General features: G+C 40.1%; 1 protein-coding gene and 1 long non-coding RNA gene across 4 annotated transcripts in view; one reads left to right on the top strand and one right to left on the bottom strand.

The window, feature by feature from the left end:
• Positions 1 to 3,886, top strand: part of LOC102732581 (N-acetyllactosaminide alpha-1,3-galactosyltransferase-like) — a 16,451-nt gene extending 12,565 nt beyond the window's left edge. For all 3 annotated transcript variants that reach the window (XM_031031258.2, XM_031031257.2, XM_081803526.1), the window contains one exon: positions 2,600 to 3,886. In XM_031031258.2, the coding sequence (XP_030887118.1) occupies positions 2,600 to 3,293 (694 nt within the window). In that variant the 3' untranslated portion in view covers positions 3,294 to 3,886. The remainder of the gene's footprint in view (positions 1 to 2,599) is intronic.
• Positions 1 to 16,030, bottom strand: part of LOC115941975 (uncharacterized) — an 84,229-nt gene that overhangs the window by 22,017 nt on the left and 46,182 nt on the right. The gene's annotated exons all lie outside the window — the stretch shown is intronic.

Genomic DNA, 16,030 nt, shown 5'->3' with positions numbered 1-16,030 from the left:
CCTCTGAAATTAGGAGTGTAGGTGGGACTGAAAACCTAGATTGAAAGTATCTATATAGAGCATTTAGACATGAATATTTGCAACAGGGATGAACAAATAAGCCAATATAATAAAACACAAACGCCCATGCAAATGTGAAAGACTATGGCTGTGGCTATTACATTGTGGATCTGTAGGGAAAGACTTCCACAAATGATGCTGGAGAGAGTTGATGTCCGCATGAGAACACCGCAATTGTAGCTCTATGGCATATATGTATGGCAAGCATATACAAACATAATTCCCAGGTAGTTTGAAGACCAAAAGTTAAAGGGAAAACCATAGTATATCTTCGTGAAATCAAGACAAGAAAGGAGTTCTTAATCAAGATACAGAAAATACTGATCATAAAGGAAAAGGTTGATAAATGTGACTGTATTAAAATTAACTTTACCTAAGAAAACATCAGAAAAACCCAAACTAGAGAGAAACTGAGAACAGACTGGAGGAGCCTAAGGAGACATCATGACAAAATGCAGTATGTATCCTGGATTGGAGCTTGGAAACTAAAAAGGCCATGAGGGGAAAAACTGGTGAAATCAAAATAAAATCTGTGGTTTAGTTATAGTCTTTAACCAGTTATAGTCTTTAACCACTGATAATTTCCTAGTTTTGACAAATGTACCATGGTTAAGATATCAACATTAGGGGAAGGTGGGTACAGCATATATGGGAACTCTCTATAATATGTTTGCACCTGTTCTGTAAATCAAATACCATTCCAAAATAGAAAGTGTTTGAAAAATTGAGGAAAAAATGTTCTCCATTATAGTGAGAGCGCCTGACAATAACCTTTTTTTCCATGTCAAAGACATCCAACTCAAATAAACCTATTGCCAGTCTTGACGTGGTCACTAGCTAAACAACTAGGTAAAGAGCCAGGCCACCCCTTCCATGAAATTCCCCTTTTAAAGAAAGGCCTGGGTAACCTACATTACCGACCACTTGAGTGACCCTGCGTTTTCCTTCCTGTGCTTTCATTCTTGCTCTTGGGTTTTAAATTGTGAAACCCTAGGCCCCCCACCCCGATAAGGGCAGAACCCCCAAAGTCCCCCCTTCTCTCTCCCTACATAGGACCTCACTCTGTGACCCTGCGCTTATCTTGTACCCTCCAGGACTTGTGAGAAATAAACCTTGTTTTTTCAAAGTTCTCTGATGGTTGTTGCTGAGATGCACCTTGCAAGTGTAATAAGAACCACCAGGGTTGGTCCAGCCAACATTGGCTCTGGTAGGGGAAATGTCTGTGGGGGTCTCACCACAACTAGCAGGGTTCAGGTGAGTCCCAGGCATTCCCAGCCAATAGGATTACTATCAAAGCCTGAGAACAACAAAAACAGCCCTGTATTATGCCATACACAAAAATTAATTCAAATGGATAACCAACTTAATGTGAAAGTTAAAACAATAAAGCAACTAGAAGAAAACATAGGAGCATATATATATATATTTTAAAGATTTTATTTATTTATTTGAGAGAGAGAGACAGAGAGAGAGCATTAGAAGGGGGAGGGTCGGGAAGGTCAGAGGGAGAAGCAGACTCCCTGCAGCAGGGAGCCCGATGCGGGACTCGATCCAGGGACTCCAGGATCGTGACCTGAGCCGAAGGCAGTCGCTTAACCAACTGAGCCACTCAGGCGCCCCATAGGAGCATATTTTCACTACTTTGAGGAGGCAACGATTTCTGAAATGTAATACAAAAGCACGAACCATAAAAAATCTGGATAAATTGTATTTCTTTGGATTTGAGTTGCTAGTTTCCAACTCATTAGAATATTTTAAGTGATATTTTTCATAATTTATCTTGCTTTAATTATTTAAATTGCCATAATTTTAGATATTCCAAACTAGAAAGTTTTCTCTTGACTCCATCTGCTATGTTTCTTAAAACTTAGGTCAATATTCAGAACTTATTTTTAATGATTATATAAACATTATTTGAAGCTGAGGCATGTATGATTACCCTTCCTTTTTTGAATTTACCTGAGGCCATTTATTATTCTGAGAATTTTCACTGGGTGGAGAGACCAGAAAAGAGAAAGTTTTGTTTTCTAATCCTACAATCTTAGCACTATACTAAAGGCCACGAGGCAAAATAAGAGAGACCTTGCAGATAGTGGTAGCTGACCATGCTACCTCTAACCTTTTCTGCATAACTGACCCCTCATAAAGCAAGCCCCAGACATCAATCACTGTTCTTGCAATGCCCCAAGACCTTCTTGCCTACAACCTGAAAAGCAAGTTCCCTCTTCTCTGATAACCCTGAAGACTCTGGTTCTCATCTTGCACTGGGCTCTATGCTGTTTCCTGATCTCAACAAGTTTCATTCCCCCTCGTGAGGAAGTCCTCTTCTCTCCTATAATTCACAGAACCCCGTCAGGGAGAGGAAAGGCGGATGATTTCACTTGCTTTTACACCACTTAAATACAACTCAAGAAGTACATCTAATATTTGGTTGGCTTACTAGCATGTTTGGACAAACTACAGCCAGGATAATTTAAGTAGTATGTGTTCCACCAAAATGTACGACAATGAACTTAGTCATTTCTTATTTGCTTCACAGATATATTGACCACTACTTGAAGAAATTTGTATTATCTGCAGATGAGTTTTTTATGGTTGGCCATAAAGTCATAATTTATGTCCTGATAGATGACTTCTCCAGGATGCCTTGGATACAGCTGGGTCCCCTCCGTTCGATCAAAGTGTTTGAAATTAAGCGAGAGAAGAGATGGCAAGATATCAGTATGATGCGCATGAAGGTTATTAGTGAACATGTTATGGATCATATCCAATATGAAGTTGACTTTCTCTTCTGCATGGACGTGGATCAAATCTTCATAAGGAAATATGGATTGGAGACTCTGGGGGAGTCAGTAGCTCAGTTACATGCTTATTGGTACAAGGAAGATCCTACAGTGGTGCCATATGAAAGAAGTGAGTTATCAGAAGCATATATACCTTTTGGTATGGGAGATTTTTATTACCATGCTGCTGTATTTGGTGGCACTCCCATTCAAGTTCTCAATATTGCCAGGGAGTGCTTAAAAGGAATCATGAATGACAAGAAAAACAACATCGAAGCAGTGTGGCATGATGAAAGTCACTTAAACAAGTACTTCTTTCTCCATAAACCCACTAAACTCTTATCACCAGAATATTGCTGGGATTTTACTAAAACAGATGTTCCTTTTATTTACAGTATCAAACTCTTTTGGGCTAAAAAGGATTATGAACATCTTAGGGTGACAATGTAATTATATAGCACTTCCTTCAGGTTGCTGAAGTTAAGAGCATCATTTTGTCTTATTCCTTAGGAAATTAGCACTTGATAAATTTTACCACTAAAAAAAAGAATCACTAACAAAATGGCAAGGCCACCAACACAGCATACTCATACTTTTCCTCATATTCATTTTGAATTGTATAAGATGGGATATAGCAGTTGCAGAATGAATGTATTGACATCAGATGGAGATACAGTGATTTCATATCCTGTGTGAGTGTTGAGGAAATATTATTTGTTGGATCACAATGAACAAAATAGAATCTCTCACAAGAAAATGAAACCTGAAATATTTTTATTGATCCATGTAGATACACATTTCTCATATTGCATAAGAAAGGGGATTGTCTAGAGGTGTGGATAAGAAGTCACTGCAAGAATAGTAATATTCTCTCTATGTAAAACATTAAAGATGTTAAAGTTGCCACCAGATGGACAGATAATTACTTAGGAAACTGAGTCATTCAAAAAAATTTTTGCATTTGTAGTTTTAAAACTTTGTAAAGTTGTTTGTTGTAAAAACTAATTGAAAAGAAAATAAACAAGATACAGAGAAAATTTAAAGCCCCCCCTTTACTCTCCCTTTGAAAACCTACCCTTCAATAATCCTTTCATATACATTTACATACCTACCACATGAATACACACACACACAGACACACACTCACATGCTTATTTAATATTTTATACAAACTGATTTATACCACACACATGCACACATACATGCACACACAGAGATTTTATCACTAGTCAGGGTCCAGTTAGGAAAACAGATACTACTATTCTTGGTATTTTAAACAGTGGGGATTTAACGCAGGGAACTGGACATATAAAAGAGGAAAACAGATACTACTATTCTCGGTATTTTAAACAGTAGGGATTTAACGCAGGGAACTGGACATATAAAATGAGGAGTACACAAGAGAGAGTGGAGCAACCCATAATTTTTTTCTTTTAAATGAAGGCAATAGCACTCCTAAGGCTGAAGGAAAAATTGTAGAATGTCCAGAAATCACTAGAACCTAGCATGAGTAGCCAGGCATGAGTGGGGACAATAAAGAGAGGAGTCCCAGTCACTGCTAAAGATGGAGGCAGAGACAGACACAAGAGAGAAACATACAGACTTTTCTCCTTCTCCTATCCTGTCTTCCTGTTTTCCACTGTCCAGTGCTATCCACTAGTCAGAATCAAGGGATTCTGGGAGACAGAGGTCCCTGCCATACTGAGCAGAGCGCAGGAAAAATGAGAGAGAAACCTGACAGTAAACAAATGGCTACCACAGTTCACCCATTTTGCCACGAAGCATCCATACTCCTCCTTCCACCCATGCCTAACTCCCATAAAACAATGTCATGTTTCTACCTCGCAGAATTCAACCAACTTTTGTATAAATAATCACTTTCTTCCCAAAAGGGTGAAACACAAAGTACCACCCGACATCGTTTCCCTCATCATGTCCAGGAACCCAAGATGATATGAGGTCCTCTCCCTCAGGACTGTATGTGGCTCTTCAGTTTGATGAACTCTGATCTAAATTGTAAAGAAAAGAATAACTAACACTCCTCCTTAAAAAAAAAAAAAAAGTAGGAGGAGAAGGAAAAAAGGAAAATAATTGGTTAGCATATAAAAAGCTATATATATATCATATATATATATACACACAGACTTATGTTTATAATATAAATATACATGCCTGCTATAGTCCTCATTCCTGTAGCCAGTTCTAAAGTCAAGTTCATATTGATCACTTCTTTCTTCCACCACCAGTTTTATGTTCCTCACCCTCTGCTAGAAGGTCAGCTGAACAGGGTTCTTTACTAGTGAGATGACATAAACATTTTCTCTGTGGGATCTGAGTCTTTATTCATTGGATTGCCATGGTTTTCCCCTAACAAGGACTGTTGGATAAAGTAGTTTAAGAGGCTCCCAGGGAACACCTTGAATTCTAAATACAGCCCTCATTCTACTATTGTGTAATAGGAGCCTGCTTTCATCTTGATAATTGTGATAAGTTCCCTTATCCAGTACAGAGACCCCTTCTCTGGCTGTTGATTCAGCATGATGAGAAGGCAAAATGGCCAGGGAAAGTCTCAGATCCTAATTCAACAGGACCATCACTTTATTTCCTAGTGCACTAGGACCTCCAAACTCACTGAGCCCAGGGTTGCAGAGAAGGAAGTGAATATTGCTTCGGTAGATTATTTGGTGTGATTGTAAAAGAAAGCCTCACATCTCTACTTCCTAGTTCCAGGATCTATGCATTCTGGCTTTGAGGAAGACAATATGATATAGCGACCACTATTTTAAGATATATCCCATACCTTTAGGACAGCACCCCAATGTCACCAAATGTTGTCTTATAGCTGATACTGTAACTGAGTCTTCTTTAGGCCATTTCATAAAGTTAGCTGCTTCTGCGTCATGAGTTACATGGTAAGACCAGTGAATTCCATGGATAGGAACACTTACTTGACAATAAAATCTATCTCCTTGTCAGAGGCAATGAATAAAACATTCCGTAAGTCTACAAGTGGTGGTGCTCGCAGAGGCACTATGGAAAAGAAAGGTATATCTGTACCCAGAATATATTTTGTTTGGGGACAAATCTCTTCTCCTTCCCTGATGGAAAAGATCCAAGGTAATCAATATGCCACCAGCGGCCAGACAGTCCCTCAGAAGAAAAGAGTCATACGATGCACTCAGGATGGCCTCTGCTGTTGGGTGGTTGTGCCTTTAGCAGCAGAGAAAGTCAAATCATCATTGATGAGAGGGAAGTCTATCTTACTGAGCCACCAGATAGCCTCCATCCCTGCCACCAAGGCCACTTTGTACATGGGTCATCAAGAAAGCACTGTGGTGGCCGCAAAAAGAGGCTGGCTGACATCAAAGAAGTTTTTCTCTACTTGATTACTAAGAGCCTCCTCTACTAAGATTGCTCTTTGGTGAGTATTTTCATGGGACACGCACATCCTTACACTCTGTACCTATTTCATAAGCCCATAAAGGACCTCAGACTTTCTTGTCACCAATTTTTCTTTCTCTCTTTTTTTTTTAAAGATTTTTTATTTATTTATTTGAGAGAGAGAATGAGATAGAGAGAGAGAGCACGAGAGGGGGGAGGGTCAGAGGGAGAAGCAGACTCCCCGCCGAGCAGGGAGCCCGACGTGGGACTCGATCCCGGGACCCCAGGATCATGACCCGAGCCGAAGGCAGTCGCCCAACCAACTGAGCCACCCAGGCGCCCTCTTGTCACCAATTTTTCAATCACCAAGTCCAATCTCATAGAAATGACTTCCACTGATAATGGATTACAGCTGCATATATCCAAGCTTTTAGCTTGTTGGATCAGAAAGCATTAAGTTCATGGTGTGTAGGAGAAGTCATAGTTCAAGTAAATTTAGAATCCCATGTGTCCAGTATTCATTCTCTACCTGGCTATGAAAAGTGCTCTATTTAGTATCTATACCTGCCACTTTAACGGGCTAAGGGGCACAGATCCTTGCTCTGCGGACTGTCTTACACAGAGCCTTGTCTTGTTCTGGGTCTCCCTCAAATTGGTTTCTCAACACACAGGTCAGAGTGGCACTCATGTACAATATATGTTGTCTCCTATGTCCAAAAAGTCCCTCTGAGCTTTATGCATACTCTGATTTGCTGGTAAATGGTGCAAGGTACAGGAACTGCCTAGAGCCAATAACCCTACATGCTCCGCAGAAATGTCACTGATGTGTCAGGCCCCTGAATTTTTCTTCCACCTCCTGGCATACATTTGTATTAGCATGACATCTGGGATTCTTGCTCCTTTCTGCTCAAAATGCTCAGCACGGCGTGAACAACGGTAGTCTGTAAGATGTCTGGGTGGTCAAGGGCGCTGTGGATTACATTACGACAACGCAGAAGTTTGTGTAACTCTGAGATTTACTGACGTCTGTCAGGTAAAAGCAAACTGCTTTGGATAATCCATACTAACTGGTATAAGGAAAAGCATCTGTCACCTGCAGACCAAATACCAGGGACTGCTCTAGCAAAGATACAACACCAGAGCAGTAGCTATAGTTGGAGTCACCACTTGATAAACTTTATGATGATTGCCACGCAGACTGCAAATGTCTCCATCTTTAATGCTGGCCAAACAAGCAAGGATATTAACAAATCTCAGGGAAGCGTACCTGCTTCAATAACTTCAGAACCTCAGTTCAATCCAATATTATATTCCATTCATCTTCATCTAATATCATTAGATATTAAACAAGGGTGTAATAGGAATCGACAGCCTGCAGTGTTGGAGTTTTTAATGGCAGCACTAATCTTTACAATTGCCACAGGGAGCTGTTATTATTATATAACTTCTGATTTACTACTTTAGTATGAGAGCCTTTTCCATTGGCTTCAATTTGACCCTTCTTACCATGTTCATCCTTATACCATGAGTCAAAGACTGATGTAAGTATTCTACTAGTTGCTGAATATATATTTTTCAACCATGAATTCAGGAATTCAGAAACCACAGAGTGGCTCTTTTATATGATGGGACCACTGTGAGATAAACTCAGGGTAGAATTTAATTTACCCCTATTCTCCATAAGCCTCTGTTTAGTAGATCACGATGCTATTTCTAGCCTCTAGAAATTGTCAGCTCAGAGCTAGTGTCCATTCTGCATTTTCCTCCAAGGACACAGTCATCCTACTAAGTGACCACAGGTCCTCCCTTGAGGTGACATAGACTCCTCTTCAGTCAAGAGACTCCAGGTCTATAAACTGACTTAGGTATGGGAACATGATGAGATACCATAACTTGTTACTGTGACAATTCAAGTCAGGTTTCTGCTCACCAGGGCTAGGGTTTCCCCAATAATGTAAATCCCATAGTTCTTATTGAAATCTGAGAATCCATTTCCCCCACACTGATTCATTTCTCAATGACTTAGTGAAAGAGAGAGTCCTAAGTCCTCCCCCCACCACCCGCCCCCTGGAACATAGTTAGGGGGAAGGCAAATGGTGTGAACACGATAAATTCACTTCAGCATTTCTGTCTCCCTAAACATTTGGATTTCTTCTACATCATGCCAGAAAAGCTATGACATCTTAACCTCATTGATTGTAGGCTACCACTGAATTCAAATTTTAGTTAACATCCAAGAAAACTTTTAGAACCACTTACAGCTGACTAGGACAACATATTAAATCCAGAATATCAGGTAAATGTACCTGTTTCAAGAACTTCAGAACTTCAGCTCAATCCAATATTATATTCCATTCATCTCAATCTAATATCATTAAAATCCATTCTCACATGTGTTTCCCTACTAATACAAATTAGCAAGAGCTTGAAATTCTTTTAATGTACCTATCTCCTACTGGAGCAGACCTTGATTTCCCTCCCTGAGGCATGATGTTTCTGACTCTAGGTAAAGGTCTTCAGGCAATGAGAATAGGCATCACCTTATAAATCATCTTGGGTGAGATCTTTATGGAGTCTTTAAGCAAGAAAAGACTTGTTTTCTCAGAGAGATGAAGAGGAGGAGTTGTTTCCACTGACAAGGGAAGCTCAGAAGGATTAGAATTACGAGTTCTCAGATTCATCTGAATCCACCCAAATGTTCTCATTCCAAGTATAGGGATGACAGTCTTTCCAAATTCTCTAATTTTAACACGAGACCTTTTTTCAAGTTTCTATTTAAATTCCAGTTAGTTAACGTACAGTGTAACATTAGTTTTAGGTTTAGAACCTAGTGATTCATCACTTACATATAATACCCAGTGCTCACAAGTGCCCTACTTAATCCCCATCACCCATTTAGCCCGTCCCCCCACCACCTCCCTCCAGTAACCCTGTTTGTTCCCTATTGTCAAGAGTCTGTTTTCTGGTTTGCCTCTCCCTCTCTTTCTCTCTCTCTTCTCTCTTTTTATCCCCTATGTTCATCTGTTTTGTTTCTTAAATTTCACATATAAGTGAAATCATATGGTATTTGTCTTCTCTGACTTGTTTTGTTTCCATCCACATCATGGCAAGATTTCATTCTTTTCAATGGCCGAATAATATTCCATTGTATACATCTTCTTTATCCATTCATTAGTTGATGGACATTTGGGCCTTTTCCATAATGTGGCTCTTGTTAATAATGCTGCTATAAACATGGGGGTGCCGGTATCCCTTTGAATCAGTATTTTTGTATCCTTTGGGTAAATACCTAGTAGTGCAATTGTTGGGTCATAGGGTAGTGCTATTTTTAACTTTTTGAGGAACCTCCATACTGTTTTCCAACTGACTGTACCAGTTTGCATTCCCACCAACACAAGAGACTTTTAGAAGTGGTATATAAACTTACATTCTAATCATGTATGTCACACAATTCGATGTGAGGCCTTATCCACAGCCATGTGTGCCTTACGACTACAAGTACACACACACAAATACACACAAATACACACACAGGCTCCAAAGGAACCATCTTGGTCGTGTCCATGTCTTGAGCTGAGATTTCCAATTTTTAGACTTATCATTTTATTTCTGTAAGCTCTCCAGAACAGTCAGAAGCAGCAATCCCATCTCAAAGACTTTGCACTTGCTATGGTCACAATGGTGAGTACAGCACCTATGGAGTGTCCTGAAGCTTTCCCTTCAATGTACACTACCTATCAAGCAATAATAGTGATAAAATAATTTAAATAATTGTGATGTCACTATACGCCACAGACTTCTACTAACCCACTAGGATAGTAGGTTAGGATTCTATATGGTAGTCAAACAGGTGCATGACCCAAAACCAGAATCCCCCTTTGAGAGACTATTTCTTAGGGCCTTTGGTGGATAGTTGGAAAAAGTGAATATTAGTATCTCCTCTCTGTATCCATGCCCATTTTACATTGTCCCAGTTGATGTTCTCCAACAGCCAGATATGTGAATACAGACCAGCAAGCCCCCAACCAACTAACCAGTTGAGTGCTCCCCCAGCTGACATCAGCTAAGCCTGGCCCAGATCAGCAGCAAATGACCCTAGACTCATGAGCAGAAATAACGCATCACTGCTTTCAGCCATTAAGGTTTGGGTGGGTTGTTATACAGCAAAAATTAATTGATATCAGAGCACTCCTAGTCTTAGGAACTATTATCAGTTGGGGTCCAATCGGGAAAATTGGGGTATTTCAAATGAGGGATTTTAATTTGAGAACTGTTTACACAGGTGATAGAACTGCTAAGGAGCCAGATGGGACAGGGAGGAAACTGAGAAGCTGTGACTATCCCGAGAGCCCGAGCTGCACAGGAAGGAGGTGGTGGCACTGAAGATGGAAAGCCAGGACCATCAGTGGGGCTGGAACCCGCTGCAACTGTGAAGGGCAAGGCTATCTGGTGGGAGCTGGAGTCACAAAGTAGACTTTAACTTTGGCTTTATGCTTTTCCTTTAAGCTCTCTAGTGCCATTAGATAGAGCCACTTTACCTGCCTGTTGGTCCTTAATTTCTTTATGTCCTTCCTTTCGTTAAATAAGTTAGTATATGTGCATAGTACCATGCCTGGTGCATAGGTAAATGTTACAGGAGTCATCATTATGTATTTTGCCTTTGATGAGCCCCTCATTCATGGGAGCCCAGAGACAAGGTAACTGTTACTACTATATTTCACAGGCTGCCAGAAACCTATCTCTGAATACTAATGCGGTTTTTAAAAAATTGACTTTAGACCCAAATAAGTCCTGAAAACCAATTCTAGATTCGCCCTGTTTCCCCACATTTATGTTGCCTACAAACCCCCTCTCTGGTACCAAAACCTGAATTTGTCACGGCATTGATACTGATTCTGATTCATCTAAACAGGGAAAGAATGTGTCAAATGGCATGTTGGGTAAGAAAATTGAGCCCTCAGATCTCAGCAGCCTAACCCAAAAACAAGTTTCTCACTCACCCTACATATGCAGTGAGGGTTGGAGTCAGGAACTCTGCTCCATATCGTCACTTGGGGACCCAGAATGATGGAGGGTCCACTATCTGTGATAGTTCTAGTCACAAGGTCAGGGGAAGAGACACACTGGAGAATCATGCAGGGGCTCTTCAGTGCCTCAGCCTGGATGTATCACATGCACCTGCCAAGTGCAAAAGGGCTAGAAAGTAGAGCCTTCCCTGGAAAGGAAGGGGAGACCAGAGAGTGGTGAGTGAGAGCAATGTTTACTATAGAAGAATAGGAAGCTGTTCACAGTCCTTAGCAAGTAACCGCTGAAAAAGAAATAGAAAGGGAGAAAGGGAGGAAATACACAGATAAGATCCTGCCACAGGTACAATCTGAATACCCACCCTCATCCCATCCAACCATTATCTCCCTGCTGATCTCCATACCCTTGAAAACTTCTTCCTTAACATTAGCCCTTGACTCTATTACAGATAATTTCAAATTGAACCCCCTTAAGGTTCAAAGTCCCGGGTAGGAGAATCTGATTAGCATGCCAGGTAGTTTAGGTCACGTGCCCACGTTTTAGCTGCAAAGGGCAGGGAGAAGAAATTTCTGCCTATTTCAGCTTCTACACTGGACAGAAGGATGCTGTTGCTTCTTGAATTTAAGGGTCCCTGTAAATGAAGGGTGTTCTGGGCACATAAAACATAAAAACATTTACTATGTAGCTTGAATGTTTTGCATCTTTAAGAATTTTATATAATAGTATCACACAGTATGTGCCCTCTCTTGCCTGGCTTCTTTCACGGTATCATTATTTTCAGGTTCATTTATGTTGTGGCACATATCAGTGCTGAGTACTATTCCACTGCAAGGACACACCACAGTTTGTTTATCCATTCACTTGTTGACGAACATTTGTTGTTTCCACCTTTTGGCTATGCCCAGGAAAGCTACTATGAGCAGTCATGAACAGCTCTCTTTATGGACATATGCTTCTATTTCTCTTGGGTAAATATCTAGGAGTGGAATTGCTGGATTGTATGTTAAGTGTGTGCTTAAATCGTTAAGAAACTACCAAACTCTTTTCCAAAGTAGTTGTGTCATTTTACATTCCCACCAACCATATATGAGAGTTCTACTTTTCCTATCCTCACCAACACTTGGTATGGCCGGTTTTCTTTTCTTTTCTTTTTTTTTTTTTTAAAGATTTTATTTATTTATTTGAGACAGAGAGAGAGACAGAGAGCACGAGAGGGAGGAGGGTCAGAGGGAGAAGCAGACTCCCCGCCGAGCAGGGAGCCCGATGCGGGACTCGATCCAGGGACTCCAGGATCATGACCTGAGCCGAAGGCAGTCGCTTAACCGACTGAGCCACCCAGGCGCCCAGTATGGCCGGTTTTCTTAATTTTAGCCATTCTAATAGGAGTGTGGTGGTATATTATCGTGGTTTTAATTTGTGTTTGCCTGAAGACTAATACGATTTTTTTCATATACTTATTTGCCTTCTGTGTGTGTTTTGTTTTGTAGAATGTTCAAATATTTTGCCCACTTTTAACTAAATTTCTCCCAATCTGCAGTTTTCTTTTCATTGTCTTAACTGTTTCTTCTCCTATGTTTTCTACTCTACATTTTATTATTTTAGACGTTACATTTAGGTTGGTCTTTCATTTTGAGTTAATTTTTGTATGTGGTGCAAAGTACCAATCAAAGTTTGTTTTGTTTTGTTTGGGGTTTTTTTGCATTTGGATATCCAATTGTCCTAGACCCATTTTTTTTTTTTTAAGATTTTGTTTATTTATTTGAGAGAGAGAGAGAGCACAAGTATGGGGGAGAGGCAGAGGGAGAGGGAGAAGGTGTGGGGCTCAATCTCAGAACCCCGGGATCATGACCTGAGCCAAAGGCAGACGCTTAACCAATGGAGCCACCCAAGTGCCCCGAGACCCATTTTTTTTTTTTTAAGACTATCCTTTCACCAATGAATTGCCTTCTCTTATTTATCAAAAATCAATTGTCCATAGAAGTACAGACCTATTTCTGGACTCCCAGTTCTGTCCCAATGATCTGTTCGTCTATCTTAAAACCATATGGTCTTAATGACTGTATCTTTAAATCTAAAATTATGCCAAAATAAAAAGCTTATTAAAAAATGCAAAAAGATAGAGACCTAATAGAAAATGAACAAAAGCTATGGACAGTTTACGAGAAGGAATTACCACGGCTCTTAAACATTCAAGAACATGCTCAACATCAGCCATAATGAAACAAATGTAAATTAAAGCTATGCTAAGATACAATTCAGACACTCAGATTTTCAAATACCAAACATTTTAACAACACACTTTATAATGATAAGGATGTAAGAAAATGGGTACTTTTACCCACTGATAGTGCCTGTTAAACTGGAACAACCCCTATGGAAAGCAATTTGGCAACATTTACTTAAACGTGAAATGGGTAAAACCTTTGACCCGACAATTCTGTTTCTAGAGATTTACCCTGCAATCTAGTTCAACCTGTGCTCATAGTTTGCACTTTCAAGTAGAAATGGAAGTAGAAACACTGTGGCATTTCTTACAATGGCAAAAACAATAAACCGCCAAAATGCCTAGCAATAGAGAGCTGGTTACATAAATTATGATACATATAATATAATAAACTAAGGTTCACTAGCAAAAGAATGGACTAGATCTCCTTCGGAACCTCTTAACGGAATGATCTTCAAACTATACTGATGTGTGAGATATTCAAAGTACTGAAGACTGGTTTTAGTATGCTGCCATGTGTGAAAAGGAGACTATACACTTAAAAATAGATAAATGCCCTTATAAGTACAGAATAGTTATGGAATAAAACCCAAGAAACTGTGACAGTGGCTGTCACTGGGGATAGGACAATGGAAAGAGTTGGTGCTGAGGGAGAAGATAAGCATTATATAACATCTCCTCTGTTTGAATTTTTTCACTCTGTGTCTTTTTTTTTTCAATAAGAAAAACCCTTTTAGGGCACCTGCGTGGCTCAGTTGGTTAAGCGACTGCCTTCGGCTCAGGTCATGATCCTGGAGTCCCGGGATCGAGTCCCACATCGGGCTCCCTGCTCAGCGGGGAGTCCGCTTCTCCCTCTGACCCTCCCCCCTCTCATGCTCTCTCTCTCTCTCTCATTCTCTCTCTCAAATAAATAAATAAAATCTTAAAAAAAAAAAAGAAAAACCCTTTTAAAAGGGTATAATAAAGGTACATACTATCTTTAATTAAGAGTAATTATCTCAGGAGAGGGTGATTACATTTGATTATCATTTTCTTGTTTGTGCTTTTATGCACTTGACAAATTTTATAACATGAAAATGTGTTACTTCTATAATCAGAAAAATAAGTACTTGTCTCCCATCCAAGTACTAACCAGGCCCGACCCTGCTTAGCTTCCGAGATCAGACGAGATCAGGCGCGTTCAGGGTGGTATGGCCGTAGACAGAAAAATAAGTACTTGTAAAACATTCTAAGAAAGGCTAAGAAGGGATTAGCTTTACCTGGGATAACTGGACAATGCCTAAAAGAGGATGAACAACAAGATGGCGCATGTTTTTTGTCATTCATCTATACATATATACACACACAGCACACCATTCAAAATATATTTCTGTAAGTAAAAAATCAGTCAACAAGAAAGATAAGGAAGTACAACAAAGGAAACTAAAAGCAAACCATTTTTTAAAATCCTTTTTCAAATGGGACAAAGTTCCACCAGCTGTAGCAATGAGAACTGGCAACCACATGTATCATTATGACAGTATCATTGTGACTTTTGAATGCTTTCATCATCAAAAGAGTCTGGTGACATCACCACAAGCAAAAGATTCAAACACCAGGGGAATATTTTACAATATCTGATTTTTTTTTAATATACAGACCCAAAAATATAATGATTGGGAAACAACCTAGGACTTCTTTTTACATCACCAAAACTAAAGGTAAGGCTCTTAGGAAGAAACCGTATGAAAGGTTGGATGATCTGGCAAAAATCATAGGGGTCATCCCCAAACCTTGGCCTTAAAAGTATATTGTACAAAATAGATGACACTTCAATATATTACTGGCCTTTGAGAATAATGTCATTGAAGACACACTGTCAGAAAATAATCTGACTAGATGGACTCTTACTTCATACCTAGGGTATTTCTAGTGTTTTTTTTTTTTTCTTAAACATTTTTTTTTTTAAAGATTTTATTTATTTATTTGAGAGAGAGAATGAGAGAGAGAGCACATGAGAGGGGGGAGGGTCAGAGGGAGAAGCAGACTCCCTGCCGAGCAGGGAGCCCGATGCGGGACTCGATCCAGGGACTCCAGGATCATGACCTGAGCCGAAGGCAGTCGCTTAACCAACTGAGCCACCCAGGCGCCCGTGTTTTTTTTTTTTTTTAAGATTTATTTATTATTATTTTTTTAAAGATTTTATTTATTTTTTGACAGAGAGAGACACAGCAAGAGAGGGAACACAAGCAGGGGGAGTGGGAGATTGGAGAAGCAGGCTTCCCGCGGAGCAGGGAGCCCGATGCGGGGCTCAATCCCAGGACCCTGGGATCATGACCTGACCCGAAGGCAGATGCTTAACGACTGAGCCACCCAGGCGCCCCAAGATTTATTTATTTGAGAGAATGAGAGAGACTGTGTGTGTGCATGTGGAGGGAGGGGCAGAGAGAGAGAGAATCCCCAAGGAGACTCCCCATTGAGTGCAGAGCCTGACTCTGGGCTCTATCCCAGGACCCTGAGATCATGACTTGAGCTGAAATCAAGAGTTGGAGGCATAACTGACTTAGCCACCCAGGTG

The sequence above is a fragment of the Leptonychotes weddellii genome, chromosome 14, assembly GCF_054177405.1.
Source record: "Leptonychotes weddellii isolate Sample4059 chromosome 14, ASM5417740v2, whole genome shotgun sequence".
Taxonomy (NCBI): Eukaryota; Metazoa; Chordata; class Mammalia; order Carnivora; family Phocidae; genus Leptonychotes; species Leptonychotes weddellii.
The sequence above is the reverse complement of the archived record's forward strand: the minus strand, read 5'-3'. Positions and strand labels throughout refer to the sequence as shown.